Raw genomic sequence first — 15,000 nt, 5'->3', positions numbered from 1 at the left:
CCATCTTTGCTTACTTTTATTGATTTATTTGTATTCACTTATTCGCGTGTGACTTCACGGGGGAGGCTCTTGCGTAATCAGCATCTGACCAATCAGTTCCGCCTCCTGTAACCGGAAGTTGCCAGTCTATTTCCGGTGAGCGGCTCACTTCTTCGTGTCTTCTTCATTAAACTCTGCATCTCTGTTTGAAGACAATGAAGCTCAGCGCGAGCGTCCCGGCCTTCCTCTCCAAACTGTGGACGCTGCTGGAGGACGCGGACACGAAGGAGTTAATATGCTGGAGCCAGGTATCTTAGCCTGCGAGCTTAGCCTGGCTGTAGCATCACCGTTAGCTTGCTAGGCTAAGCTAACCTATTTTAGCGCCACAGAGCTCTAGTAAACAGTAGCACCTAGCTGCTAGCAGGCGAGCTAGCTGCTAAACAGTAAAAAGTAACGGAGCGCAGAGAAACTCTGAATGTCCAAGGACCTAATGTTTCTATGCTGCTGAGGCCGAACTTTACGGAGACAAACAGATCGATACTTTCTGGACTTGAGCTCATTCAGCGACAAGACAAATATAAATATTAATGAGTTAAAAATATAATATTTATGATTAATTGGTGGGATTAATTTTTAGGGAGCAGGAAGTTCTATTCTGTCTACAGTCCGGAGTTTTTTTTTAAAGATTTAAACTAACTAAACTTACTACTTACTTTAATCGTAATATTACAAACACACGAGCAAAGAGTTGTCTGTTACTGGACGTAATGTATCAAAGAGAAGGAAGGGGGGTGTGTGTGTGTGTGTGTGTGTGTTCATTTGTAAGCATCTCTCTGCTTCTTCCAGGAGGGAAACAGCTTCCTGGTACTGGACGAGCGGCGCTTTGCTAAAGAGGTCCTGCCCCGGTTCTTCAAGCACAACAACATGGCCAGCTTCATCCGTCAGCTCAACATGTGTACGACCTCCTCACTCACCTGCAGCAGCTCAGAGGCAGAGCAGTCAGAGTGTGTGCTCACCTGTGTGTGTGTGTGTGTGTGTGTGTGTGTGTGTGTGTGTGCACGCAGATGGGTTCCGTAAGGTTCTGCAGGTGGACCCGGGGCTGGTGAAGCAGGAGAAGGACGGCCCAGTGGAGTTCCAGCATCCCCACTTCAAACAAGGACAGGCTGAGCTGCTGGACCTCATCAAGAGGAAGGTGAGGCAGAGACTCAGACTGGAATGAGGAACAACACTGTGTTACCGTACATGGCACTGTGTTTCCATAGCAACCATGTCATCGAGCAGCACGGCTCAGTCAGACACGTAAAGGTTTTGGTTTGACCCTTTCAGGTTTCTAACACTCGGCCGGAGGAGAGTAAGATCAAACAGGAAGACCTCAGCAACATCCTGGCCAGTGTCCAAACTGTCCACACCAAGCAGGAGACCATGGACGCCCGTCTGGCAGCGCTGAAGAGGTGCGTGTGGCGCCCGGCGCTCGGACACGCCAGCTCCTGCTCCGTCTCTTCTGCTCTCACCACCTGACACGGACCTGAGAGCAAAGGTCCAGAGTGTCTGTAGCTTCATGTTCAGATGTCCTGTTTGTCTTTCAGGGAGAACGAGGCTCTGTGGAGAGGAATCTCTGACCTGAGACACAAACACGCCCACCAGCAACAGGTCATCAAGAAGGTCAGCCAAGTCTGCTCTGTGTACGGCTGCTCTGTGTTGTACGGCTGCTCTGTGTGTACGGCTGCTCTGTGTGTACGGCTGCTCTGTGTGTACAGCTGCTCTGTGTGCTCGGCTGCTCTGTGTGTACTCTATTGATCGGTCATGTTTTTGTCTTTTTCTCCAGCTCATCCATTTCATTGTCACTTTGGTGCAGAACAACCAGATTCTAAATCTAAAACGTAAAAGGTGAGTTGACCTTCAGGTGGTTGTATTGACTCTGTGGTTGTATTGACTCTGTGGTTGTATTGACTCTCTGGTTGTATTGACTCTGTGGTTGTATTGACTCTCTGGTTGTATTGACTCTGTGGTTGTATTGACTCTGTGGTTGTATTGACTCTCTGGTTGTATTGACTCTGTGGTTGTATTGACTCTGTGGTTGTATTGACTCTCTGGATGTATTGACTCTCTGGTTGTATTGACTCTCTGGTTGTATTGACTTTCTGGTTGTATTGACTCTGTGGATGTGTCAATGTGTGTGTGAGCTGCTGTTTGTCTCTGCCAGGCCCATTTTAATGAACAGCAACGGGAAGAAAACCAAATACATCCAGAAGATCTATGAGGACGGAGTGTGTGTGGAGCAGGTCAGTGTGTGTGTGCGTGCACAGTTATCAATCACAAACACAGTACACACACACACACACAGTACTCACACACACAGCCTCAGCTCTTGTGAGGGTCTGGTGGGTCTGACGCATCATTTCTTGTTCAGTCTTCTGTCACCAGTCTGAGCGGCGTGAAGAGTTCTGAGACATCAGATGACCTCATCATCTGTGACGTGACTGAGAATGAAGCTGAGGTCACGGCTGAGGTCACGGCTGATTCGTCCAGGGCTCCTGATCAAAGGTTAGAGCTTGACCTTATTCTTCAGAGGTCTGGAACCATTTCAGTTCACACGTGTGCTGTTCAGTCACATGATCAGGCCAGGCAGCCGCCGGATCATCACACTGGAACCAAAGGTCTGTTGTGATGTCGGCATGTTAAACCTCTTCTCCCTCTCAGTGATGTAGAAATCGTGGGAGTGGACCTGGAGAGCTGCACGCTGCCGCCAGCTGAGACGGACGGCACAGACGACGCCAAACTGACGGACGAGAGCCATAGGAGCTTCTGTTTGGACGGCGGCGCCATGCAGCTGAACAAAGCCTCCAGCCTGAGCCTGGAAGACCCTCTGAAGATGATGGACTCCATCCTGAAAGAGAACGGAGCCATTTCACAGAACATCAACCTGCTGGGAAAGTAAGTGCCACATCCTGCGCTCCTCTCTGTGTGAGGCTGAGGAGGAACATCAACAGCTAAACTCCTCCTCCTGTCAGGAGAGCGGGAAGTGTCCATCAGCCTCACGTTTCTGATGGAGTGTTGGATTGTTTGGATTGTTCTGATGTAGCTGTGGCCTCCTGTGCGTAACCATGGTGATGGTTTCTTGTTGTTGCTCCACCAGGATGGAGCTGATGGATTATCTGGACAGCATCGACTGCAGTCTGGAGGACTTCCAGGCCATGTTGTATGGAAAACAGTTTGGTGTGGATGTGGACGTCCTGGAGGTAGAACACACAGCTGCTGGCTTTAGGGTGGAGGGGTCAGTGGGGTCAGGGGTCACCGGGGTCAGGCTGGAACTAGAACACAACTAACCACCTCACCTGCTGCTGCTTGGTTACACTTCCTGTCAGTCACATCTGGACATGTTGGGAACTGCAGGCAGCAGCTTCATTATCGTCTCCACAGATTCAGCAACCAAACATTCAGAGAAAAGTTTGTAAAGTCCTGTAAGTATGTGAAAGGGTTAATCTGGGTTACTGTGTGTGTGTGTGTTTAAGGAGGGCGTGGCCTGCAGAGACAACACAGCACAGCCAATCAGAGGCAAAGGGCACGAACACAACACAGGTGTGTGTGTGTGTGTGTGTGTGTGTGTGTGTGTGTGTGTGTGTGTGTGTGTGTGTGTGTGTGTGTGTGTGTGTGTGTGTGTGAAACCGACCTTTCTCTGTGTGTTCTCAGATAAACAGTTGATCCAGTTCACCTCCTGCCCCCTGGTGGCCTTCTTTGATGGCTGCACCCACACTACAGATCTGGACGCCAGCTCCTCCACTTCCTCCTTCCAGTCTACCTCAGGTGAGGCGGAGCCATCAGAGCTGCTGGGGAGCGACCTGGAGGCGGAGCGACCCCCTCGCTCCTCCCTCATCCGCCTGGAGCCTCTGACAGAGGCCGAGGCCAGTCAGGAAACGCTCTTCTACCTGTGTGAACTGAGTCCTGCCGCTCAGCTGGACGCAGTCTGAGATCCAACAGCCGCTCTGTCGGTGTGCAGAGGTCCTGGAGTCTGGAGCCCCACCCACATTCTGACCCTTTGGATTGAGTTCAGACAGATGGCGTGTGTTCATTGAGGTCATCAGCTGAGCCTCTAGACGTCCTTAACCTGCAGCTCTCTGAGGTCAACAGAAGTTCTTGATGCAGGTCTCTGTACAGACGTCTTCTTGGATGTCACACACTGATGTGTGTCCAATCCTGCCTGATCCATGTAGTCCTTCCTGCCTTTTGTCTCTGAATCAATCTACTCTCTAATCATTCAATGTCTCCGTCCCTCCACACAAACCGGCCTGGCCTCTTGTAGGAAGAAGATGATGAAGAGGAAGAGGCTTGTTGGGTCTGCGAACTCAAATGTGGAAATGAGGATGAGATGAACCTCAGCCTGACCTTTGACCTCTGTAAATACGTCTTTCTCTTTTGCTTCTTTTCTGTTCTGCAGCTGAAACATTTCATAAACATCTCCTGGAGCCTTTTTCACCTCAAACCTGCAGCTTTGCTTCCTGCTGATAGAGCGGCGTCTGAGGAACGCTGTGGCTGTGCAGATGTTCAGCTGTCTGTCATCACATCCTGCACACTGAGGGACACAACCTGAAACACATGTTAAAATTTGAACCCCACTTAGATTCTGTCTGCATACTTCTGCTTCTACATTCTCAGTCAGATGGTTCGGTCCCTCAGTCAGATGGTTCAGTCCCTCAGTCAGATGGTTCAGTCCCTCAGTCAGATGGTTCGGTCCCTCAGTCAGATGGTTCAGTCCCTCAGTCAGATGGTTCGGTCCCTCAGTCAGATGGTTCGGTCCCTCAGTCAGATGGTTCGGTCCCTCAGTCAGATGGTTCAGTCCCTCAGTCAGATGGTTCAGTCCCTCAGTCAGATGGTTCGGTCCCTCAGTCAGATGGTTCGGTCCCTCAGTCAGATGGTTCAGTCCCTCAGTCAGATGGTTCAGTGCCTCAGTCAGATGGTTCAGTGCCTCAGTCAGATGGTTCAGTCCCTCAGTCAGATGGTTCAGTCCCTCAGTCAGATGGTTCAGTCCCTCAGTCAGATGGTTCAGTCTGTCTTGATTTCTCCAAACATGTATTAGAGTCTAACTTCAGCTCAGATGTGCTTACAGGAAATTTCCTTTAGGTGTTCAGTGTTTGTGTCCATGTGACCTTTGACCTTTAGTGGAGAGGTTCTGCTGGTTTCTATCAGCCTGGTCCAGAGGAGAGCAGACTTGCTGCTCTGTTTGCCGCTCTGTCTGGTCCAGAGGGGAGCAGACCTGCAGCTGAATGAATGAATCACATTCTGGTTCTAGGCCCAGTTGAATGTTCAACAGGGTGAAATGCTGCCCCCTTGTGGCGGTGCTGCGATGCATCGCAAATTACTAAAGCTTCATCTTCATCACGTTTCCGCGTCGATGAAGATGGGGTTTTATTTCATGTTCAGCCTTGGTCTCGCCCCCTGCTGGTTGAGGAAAGGATCTACACACAAACTGACCCACGAGCTCACATCACTTTGTTGTGAAGTCTGCAGAGCTGTGACACAAAATGAGAAGAACAAAGATGTGAGCTTATAAATGTCACCTGGTACGTCTACATGCACTTTGATTGGACTGTGATGAAGGCCCTAAAAGGATTTATACGCTGATACATATTCTAACGTCATACAGAACCAGAATGTAACGTGACGTCAAAACTACAGGACAAATCCCTGAGCAGTCTGCCTGCTGCCCAGGTTCCATTGGCTCATGCAGCATTTGAGCCAAAGTGAGCAGGAAATCCTGTGTCTCTGCTCATGGTCAGACATGATGAATCACACGCATGTTAATGTACTGACAGAACTCAGAGCGTGAAAGTTTGTGTGGGAGGCCGGGTCACTCCTGTTGTCATGGTGATGATTTCAGCATTCCTGCTTTCCTCTTGTTTCTCAGTACAAACGTTCCTGTGACATGTCTGTTCTCTGTAGTGTCGGAGGTCACTCCTTGGCGCGTCTGTGACCTTTGACCTCCCCACATCCACTCAGCTGTCATGTTGCAGTCTTCTATTACGATTCTTCTAATAAAGGAAGTGATCACAAACATTCATGTTTGGTTCCTTTTTGTTCCTCAGTTTTTAAGTCGTATCACAAATTCATTTTTGCCTTTGTCATTCAATTAGAATTTCTCCACATATTCAATAAAATGTCTTCCCTATCATTTTAGTAAGGTTGTGGCGACGCCTGAGATTTGTGCATCCCAGCACTGCACCGCCTGGTTCTGACCTGAGGTGGTGCTGTTGAGCCCGATGATGGCCAACAGGGTCGGGTTGCACTTCCTGCCTGTGAAACAAGCAAACATCCAAACTTCAAACCTCCTCAGACTTCCTCAGTCAACATGACACACTCCTGACCTCCACGGTCAGCGGGCGGGTCAGATCTCCAGAGCTTTAACACTCTAAGTGATTCTCTTGATGTTGAGCTCATGAACTGGGTCACTCACGTTGTTCTCTAACTTGTATCCTGCTGGAGATATCTGGTGTCCACTTACAGCTCTGGAGCTCCGTGACTCAGCTCAGCACCAAATGAGCAGAAAATCATCCACTTTCATCCAAGCACTAAGAAAACCGCAACAATTTTTTTCAGTGTAAACCAACATTTAGCCTCGTCCACCACCTAAAACCATAGCAACGGGCTGGAAACTGCAGCATTTAGGCTCTGACAAGAAAGACCGTAAAATAATGACACAAGTTAGTGAGGATTCATCTTTGATCCCGATATTACCGCTATGTGACAGAAGGGGGCGCCAGTGAGCGCTGTTGCTGGTTAGGGCAGTGCCAGGCTGCTCCCGGCTCCTGTCAATCACGGTATGACGTCATGTTAGAGCGAGAAAGCCAGAGAAACATTCCTATAGGGATACACATCCGGAACAGCAATTTTACTCTCCAAAATAAAACAATCAATTCCCATGAATTCACTGAATTTTCTCTGTCGAGTGTTTTTATGTTTTTAGTTCTTTTCTATGCTTCTTTTGTATTCATTATCTATTGTGTGTTTTGTCTTCTGTGAACTACAGTATACTTCAATTTCTATACATATATACAGATATATTTGTACATCTATCTTTCCATCTATCTAAGTGACTGCATAATGTAAGAATGATACTTCAGAAAGTTTAAAGTTTTAAAGTTTATTCAGAAAAACAGTCCGCCCGGAAGTGTGGCCGAGTTGCCGCGAGCTTCCCGCTGCTGGAGTGGAGGTGAACAGGATTCAGCCATATTCCTGCTGATCCGCCACACCGGCAACCCGCCTGGAAACTACCGAGAACACCGCGGATCTTCTGCTAAACAAACCGTGACGCGCATTTCGCTCGGTTTCCTACGATTTACGGACCCCACGGAAGGTTTGATCAGGTTACCGAGGCCATAATGCGGCCGGGACGAGCGGAGGAGCCGCGGACAGCTTGACGACAGAGGCGACGGGCTGGACGACGTCCCGATCTGAGAGGAAAGTCCAGATTTGTGTGAATTAAAGCGGTGGTGCTGTGTGGCCACACGGACCTGGAGGCGAACCGACGCTTCAAACGACGAGTGGACGGGAACCGAAGCAGACATTGTGAAGAAATAACGACTAAACGACCCAAAATGTCGGGAATCTTCTTCCCGAGCTAACGAGGCGGCTAGCTAAGTTAGCTGCGCTCGCGCGGCTCTGAGGTGATTTGACTGATTACAAACCGAGATTACAAAGTGATCGATTCAAACTATTACTGCAGATTAAAGTCACACTTTACTTCAGCTACACTTGACTTTAAGGGTTCTTTAATGACCTCCATCATGTAGTTTGGATTTGACCTTTTTACGACTAAATAAACATTATAAATACAAAGATTGTCCGTAAAAACACTCAGCTGTGTATCAGCCAAACAGACTCCGCCTCCGTGTTTCAGCCTGAAACTGATAATGTAACGTTTGATTTAAAGCCCACAAATCCGGATGTGGAAAATGTCATCAAAAAACAACTTAAATCTGAAACAAATCAAGTGAGACGTCACAGTGTTGTGACCCTGTGTGTCATCAGTGGGTCTCAGCCTGATGTTGGTGTTCATATTCAAAAATGCAATCTAGAGTTCCGTTTCCTCCCATATTTAATCTTGAGCTTCACTTTAGTTGAGTTCTGCATGTGTTGGTGTGTGTTTGAGTTGCTCTGCATTAACCGCCGTGTTGTGTTTTGAAGCAGGACCTGCGGCTGGTTTGGGGGCTCAGGATGTCGGCTCAGACCCGTCTGAAGCAGCTGGAGGAGCTGCTGCTGGAGCAGAAGGTGGCAGGTAGTCTAAGCATGGAGACGCTGCTGGACCTGCTGCTCTGCCTCTACACCGAGTGCAGCAACTCCCCGCTGAAGAGGGAGAAGCACGTCACCGACTTCCTGGAGTGGGGTAAGGAATGTCACGTCAGTCTGCACAGCAGAGCTGGTGGAGGTTCACTGGGGCTCCTGTCCTGGTAGAGTTTCAGGTGGACGTTGGAGGTTCAGGGTCTCTCTACAAGTGGTCAGGTAGACTTTAAGGTGATTGTAGAAGAGGGTCTTAACAGTTTCAGTTGTCCATGCGAGTGTTGAAGTGGTCTGTAAGGTGAACTTCCATAGAGATTGGTAGTTGAAGTTCAGGACCTTAAGAGAGTTCTCATTGGTTTGCAAGGTTTCAGGAATCCTTGAGGAAATTCTAGCAGAACACTTTCAAAGGAACCAGGAGAGGGTTCTAATTGCCTTGGAGGTTCTACCAGCTTTATGGAGATTACAAGGTTCCATCAGAGCTTCTCATGGACTTGTATGGGTGTAGATTGACTGCTCTGTGCGGTGGTTCATGGTTCTAGTAGACTTTAAGCTGGTTATTTGGGTCTGAGGCAGATGGGATCAGATGGAGCATTGCTGGCTTCTTTCAAAGATTTGTTTGTTCTTGAGGTGCATCTGAGTGGATCCTGCAGTGGAGACCTCTGGGCTCCATGAGGGGGTTCTAGTGGATTTGAACGAGGTTTCACAGTTCTTTGGGGGTGTTACTCCATCGGACATGTTGAAGTGACTGAAGCTGCTGTAATGTTGTGAAACACAGAAACTGAACATCACGTCTCACTGTGCCACGTGACCCGGCACCGTCAGCACCGTCAGCACCGTCAGCACCGTCAGCACCGCCACATCTGCACTACAATGCTCCAGTTTGTTGTATCTTGCTTTAGATGTCACTGATGTGTGTTTGTTGCGTGAAACAAGGCTGCTGTCTCCCTGGAGGGCCTCTGGGGTTCTAGGGGGCTTGAAGCTTTGAGACAGTCAGTGCAGAAGGTCTGTAAGTGTGCTTGCTGATGGAGATGGTGTAAAGAATGATGAGCTGCCAGGACAGAGCAGCTTCTACAAAGGTTCATGTAGAGTGTTCTGGACCCCAGACCACGTCCTGGTGCAGCTGGACTGACTTTAGAATGAAGCCTAAGGGTTGTAAAGGAGATGAGTACAAATGTACAGTTCAGATGAGCTGCTGTAGACTCATCAGTGCTCTATATGGTGTAGGTCTATGTTCCTGCAGAGGCTCTGTGCTGTGGCCTGGTTTGTCTGGCCTGCTTACAGTGGCTTTGGCCTGGTTTGAACTGGCTTTTTTAAGCTTGCTTTGGCCTGGATTGGCCCGGCCTGCTTCAGATTAAATAAAGTGAGTCCACCTGCCGTTTGGATCTGTGTTTGTGTTCAGCACAATCGCACTGTTTGTCACCTTGATTCAGATGAAGATAGATGTTAGATCTCATTTCCAGCTCAGTTTTATACACTTCAGCACAGACCAGCTGTGTGCCTATGTGCTCTGGGACTGCTGGGACCCTCAGTGGACCCTCAGTGGATCTGCTTCACTGGGAAAGAGAATGAATGAATAAAAACGTGATAGATAAATGTGGAGGCCGCTGAAGCTCCGCCTCTGACCAGGCCCCACCCCCAGCACCGCATTTATATATGAATGAATAGAGTGAGTCCACCTGCCAGGGCTCCACCACTGGATATACAGTATGTATGTATAGATATATATGTATAGATGTGTAATGGATTCATATTCTGTGTGTGTGTGTGTGTGTGTGTGTGTGTGTGTGTGTGTGTGGGTGTGTGTATGGGTGTGGGTGTGTTTGAGCGTGTGTGTGTGGGTGTGTGTGTGTGTTTGAGCGTGTGGGTGTGTGTGTGTGGGGGTGTGTGTGTGTGTGTGGGTGTGTGTGTGTGTGTGTTTGAGCGTGTGGGTGTGTGCGTGTGGGGGTGTGTGTGTGTGGGGGTGTGTGTGTGTGTTTGAGCGTGTGTGTGTGTGTGTGTGTGTGTGTGTGTGTGTGTGTGTGTGTGTGTGTGTGTGTGTGTGTGTGTGTGTGTGTGTGTGTGTGTGTGTGTGTGTGTGTGTGTGTGTGTGTGTGTGTGTGTGTGTGTGTGTGTGTGGTATTTAATGAGCGTGGGGTGTGAACCCTGTAAGTACAGTCAGACTGGTTAGACTGCTGACTGAACAAACGTCTCCCGTCATCAGCGTCACCACGGGAACATGGAGGCTTTCATATGGATGTGCTGCCTGAACCTCAAAGATATAGAGATGTGCTGCTGCTCTATCAGCCTGGGCCAGAGGAGAGCAGACCTGCAGCTCTGTTTACCTCTCTTCTTCTCTGTGAAGCTCTTTTTCTGGATAAGAGGAGCTTGATGCTCTGCTGAGGGTTAGGGTTAGTGATAATAATGAACCATTACATGATGACACTGAGGCACCTGACCTCCATGCTGTCCAGGCTGATGAAGCTCTGAAGCTCCACATGCTGCTCCTCCCTCCACACTGACCTGATGAAGAGGCCTCCTCAGCTTCTTCAGAGAGGCTGCAAAGACAAACAGCTTTCTGAGCTGATCAGTCGATCGGTTCAGATCAAACTGTGGCCTTTGAATAAAGTAGGAAGTGACCAAAGCTGGAGGCTAAGAAATCTGACAGCATGATTAACAACTCTGTACTTGGACTGTACTGTGTGTACTGTGTGTACTGTGTGTACTTGTACTGCACAGAGAACGCAGGGAACTGTGAGGTCATCATCATCAATAATATCCAGATATATATCTAATATCAACAAAAGATCAATACTTTTTGCCGTCTTCACTACCAAACCCTGAATGATGTGTAAAGCACATCACACACATGCAGAGCTAGGTGCTGTGACATGTTTGGTGTCTGTGCAGATTGATTCCCTCTGCTGCTAGCCTACATGCTGCTTGCTGTCAGTCGAGAAAATAGAAGCACAAGTAGAGCAGAGTGTGGACCCAACAGACTTCAGGGGTCATTCAAGGTCACACACACTCCTGTCGCTGTGATGGGATCACGTGTGTGTAGTGTAGCCCAGTGTGTGAAGGTCCATGTAAATCAAGTGTATTTACTTTAAAGTAACTCTGATTTGTGGCACGTCGCCTCGATAAGCGACGCACGGCTGAGGGTCAAAGGTCACGTCTTTATAAGGGTCATTCACTGATATCACAGACTTATCACCATGACCACAAAAATGTCCTACATAGTTCAGCCTCAGCATTCATCCTTTTACAGAGACATTGATGTGATGATGTCATGATGATGATGTCATGAGGTCTGAGAGCAGGGAGACCCTTCTCCACTTAGTGGAAGGAACACATACAAAGTTCAAATCCCCACACACACACACACACACACACACAAAGAGGTCTGGGGGTTCTTATGGACACCAAGGACGTTCTAATGAAGGGTTAATGTCCAAGAAGAGGTTCTTCCATGGCTTCAATGGACGGAGGCTAACTGGGCCTAGGGGAGCATAGAGCAGACCCATACTGGACTGTGAAGGTGTGTGTGTGTGTGTGTGTTACATTACAACACACACAACGTCTCTGTGTGTCGCATGATCACTGTGCCATTCAGACGAGTGACGGTTATGAGGGCGTGTTGAGTTGAGCTCCAGTCAAACCTGCGAGCTGTTGTGCTGTCTGTGTAAACACTGAGGCCTGTCTGTCTGTCTGTCTGTGTACACTTCCTGCTGGTTCTCGTGTTGAGCCCTGTGCGGTTTGAAGAACAGGATGGAACCTGCACCGTCTATGGAGGAGCAGATGGAGAGACGAGTGGGAGGAAAGCTTCACACACACACAGAGTCAGATGTGACCAAATGAAACGCTACAATATGGATCCAATCATGATTGAGTGATTAGTTTTGATACAATATGACTGTGGAGCTCTCACCACTGTGTGTGTGTGTGTGTGTGTGTGTGTGTGTGTGTGTGTGTGTGTGTGTGTGTGTGTGTGTGTGTGTTGACCCAGATAAGAGCAAAGATAAATAAAAGATGAGTTGAGCACTGCTGGGTCCTAGTGCCCTCTGTGTTCAGAGAACATTGTGTCTGTCTCTGGTAGAATCTCAGCTTATGTTGGGGGGGGGTTCTCCTTAAACAGGATGTAGTACCACTGACTGAAGCTGCTGCTGTGTTTCTGCTCCTATTCTGTGTGATCATGTCACCTCCCTGTAATCCTGACTTGTGTGTGTGTGTTCTCAGTGAAACCCTTCACCACCACAGTGAAGAACATGAGGCTCCACAGAGATGACTTTGAGATGCTGAAGGTGATTGGCCGGGGAGCTTTTGGAGAGGTAAGAATAATATTCATCAGGTCTCAGTCTTTGGCTAGGAAGGATTCTGTCTTACTACGTAACCATGACGTCACTCGTCTGTGCCCTGACATAGATACACTTTACACACGTGTTTTTAGAGTGAAAAGCTGCTCTGTGGACCTCTGGGCCCTGTTAGACCAGAGCGGCCCAGCAGGAGGGAAAGCAGGCGTTTACAGGTGGCGTTTACAGGTGGCGTTTACAGGTGGCGTTTACAGGTGGCGTTTACAGGTGGCGTTTACAGGCGGCGTTACAGGCAGCGTTACAGGCGGCGTTACAGGCGGCGTTTCAGGCGGCGTTACAGGCGGCGTTACAGGCGGCGTTACAGGCGGCGTTACAGGCGACGTTACAGGCGACGTTACAGGTGGCGTCATGCTGGCGGCCCACTTCTCTAATATGCTGAGGAAACAAGATGCTTTTTACACCTAAACAGGGTTTGAAGAGTATCTGGACCAGTGTGGAGGTGGCTTCACACTCCTCTTCACCTGCAGCCATCTAGTAAGAGTGTAGTCACACACACTGGGGCAGAGGTCGAGGTCAGCCCAGAGCAGCCCAGAGCAGCCCAGAGCAGCCCAGAGCTCTTGACTCACTCTAATTTGCCAGATAAATGTCACTATAATGTAAATAATAATGTTCTCCAGATAAAGGATAGGATAAAGTTTGCGTGTCCCAGTCGGCCCCAGAGTGGCTACAGAGGTGATGTTTGCCTACAGAGCAGCAAAAGGAGGAGCAGCTACTGAAGCACAGAAAACAGGAAGTTGTCCTGGGAACAGCCCGGCTTCCAGGAAGTAGACAGGAAGCAAACAGGCTAAAACAGGCTTTCCTGCCTTCTTTCAGCTGGAACCCCTCAGGTGGCATGAGACAGAGCGACACAAAGCGATCTGTCTAGAAGAGATGACATCATCCTGTTCACTATCAAACATGGTGGAAAGTTTTCAGCTTCTTGCATTTTGACGTCATTAAGGAAGAATGAAAGGATAAATAACAGAAGTGATCCCAACAAAAACAACAACTCAGAGCTTTGTTATGAAGAACACAGCAGTCACTTTGTTTCAATGAAATACAGCCAATATTAAAGATCAGCCACACACAAGTGAACATCAAGCACAGAGAGGGAGCAGTGTGTGTGTGTGTGTGTCTCTAACAGGAGCTTCATTCTGTCCACCTAAAGTCTCCTCACTTTGGGAACAATATATTTCATATTTTCTCTATTAGAGTGCTAACACATGAATGATGTCATCATTAACACCTGCACACTTTAACTCCATCATTCACTGAGCAGCACATTCTGTCTGTCTGTCCCTCTGTCTCTCTCTGTCTTTCTCTCACTCAGTCTCTCTGCCTGTCTCTGTGTCTGTCTGCCTGCCTGCCTGTCTGTCTGTCTCCCTTGTTAATCAGTACTGTGTGCTCTCTGACCCTGTCAGTCATTAACATGGTTCCTCCCCTGAGACGTCTGATAAACCTTTCATGGAGTGAGAGTTCACTGAGCAGCAGTTCAGATGAGCTTTAATCGCTCTGCAGCGGCTCCACAGCAGCTCTGTATCCTGCAGCTCTGTGGCCAGCTTCACACAGAACCATGTTTGATGAAATGATGAGCAGATGGAGCAGCTCTTCATCATGTTTGGTCTCTGATAGAGAAATGAGCCTCATCATGTTCTACTACGAGCATTCAGACAAACAGGACTCAGCTGATGAGAACAGGAGCTACAGTTACCATAGTAACTAGAGTTAATCTGGTATATGACCTTTATAAACTGGGACGTCTGTAGAGCTGTAACTTCTTCTTCTCTCCTTCAATTCAACACAAACCAAACCCGCCCTGCCCTCACCTCCAAACATGTTTACATTTATGTCTCACTTCTCTGTCAACTTGACTCAAAATACAACCAAGCGTTTCCATGACACATCGATCACTTGAAAGTTGTCATGACAACATCAGGATATAATGTTGATTTGATTAATGAGCAGACCAGTGAGTTAATGACACCTAACACACACAGTGCTTGTGTGTGTGTGTGTGTGTGGGGTTGAATCAGGTCAGGAGTGAGTTTATATCTATATAAGGAGAGAGAGAGACTGGAGTTTGTTTTCTTAATGAGGTCACACTGTGAAGGAAGTGTGTGTGTGTGTGTGTGTGTGTGTGTGTGTGTGTGTGTGTGTGTGTGTGTGTGTGTGTGTGTGTGTGTGTGTGTGTGTGTGTGTGTGTGTGTGTGTGTGTGTGTGTGTGTGTGTGTGTGTGTGTGTGTGTGTGTGTGTGTGTGTGTGTGTGTGTGTGCGCGCGCGCACCTTAAGTTGCTTTCATTAACCTCTTCACTAAACTCAGTTGACTTATTGTGCTGTGTGTTGTCTCTTTCTAAATCAACCTGAGTGGACTTGACTGCAGCTTCACCTCAGGGACTCTGGTTCATGGACTTCATATTGTCAATGG

The 15,000-nt window shown here is 48.3% G+C and overlaps 2 protein-coding genes across 5 annotated transcripts in view; both read left to right on the top strand.

The window, feature by feature from the left end:
* Window positions 1-125: 125 nt before the first annotated feature.
* Window positions 126-6,028, top strand: hsf2 (heat shock transcription factor 2). The gene is made up of 12 exons (XM_076137256.1): window positions 126-287; window positions 826-934; window positions 1,044-1,171; window positions 1,306-1,430; window positions 1,566-1,641; window positions 1,805-1,866; window positions 2,183-2,261; window positions 2,390-2,523; window positions 2,680-2,913; window positions 3,116-3,218; window positions 3,492-3,558; window positions 3,670-6,028. Exons 1-12 carry the CDS (start codon window positions 195-197, stop codon window positions 3,945-3,947), a joined length of 1,488 nt encoding a protein of 495 aa, XP_075993371.1. The 5' UTR covers window positions 126-194; the 3' UTR covers window positions 3,948-6,028.
* Window positions 6,029-7,155: 1,127 nt separating this feature from the next.
* Window positions 7,156-15,000, top strand: part of cdc42bpb (CDC42 binding protein kinase beta (DMPK-like)) — a 25,319-nt gene continuing 17,474 nt past the window's right edge. For 2 of the 4 annotated variants that reach the window (XM_076137275.1, XM_076137274.1), the window contains exons 1-3: window positions 7,156-7,637; window positions 8,158-8,356; window positions 12,463-12,554. In XM_076137275.1, coding sequence (XP_075993390.1) covers window positions 8,188-8,356; window positions 12,463-12,554 — 261 coding nt within the window. In that variant the 5' untranslated portion in view covers window positions 7,156-7,637; window positions 8,158-8,187. The remainder of the gene's footprint in view (window positions 7,638-8,157; window positions 8,357-12,462; window positions 12,555-15,000) is intronic. The other 2 variants (XM_076137273.1, XM_076137272.1) reach the window with 2 other exon arrangements.

Source organism: Genypterus blacodes, unplaced genomic scaffold (assembly GCF_046128005.1).
Source record: "Genypterus blacodes isolate CSIRO-AG114 ecotype Tasmania unplaced genomic scaffold, CSIRO-AGI_Gbla_v1 ptg000301l_1, whole genome shotgun sequence".
Classification (NCBI taxonomy): Eukaryota; Metazoa; Chordata; class Actinopteri; order Ophidiiformes; family Ophidiidae; genus Genypterus; species Genypterus blacodes.
Note: the sequence above shows the minus strand (reverse complement) of the source record. Positions and strands in the feature narration are given on the sequence as shown.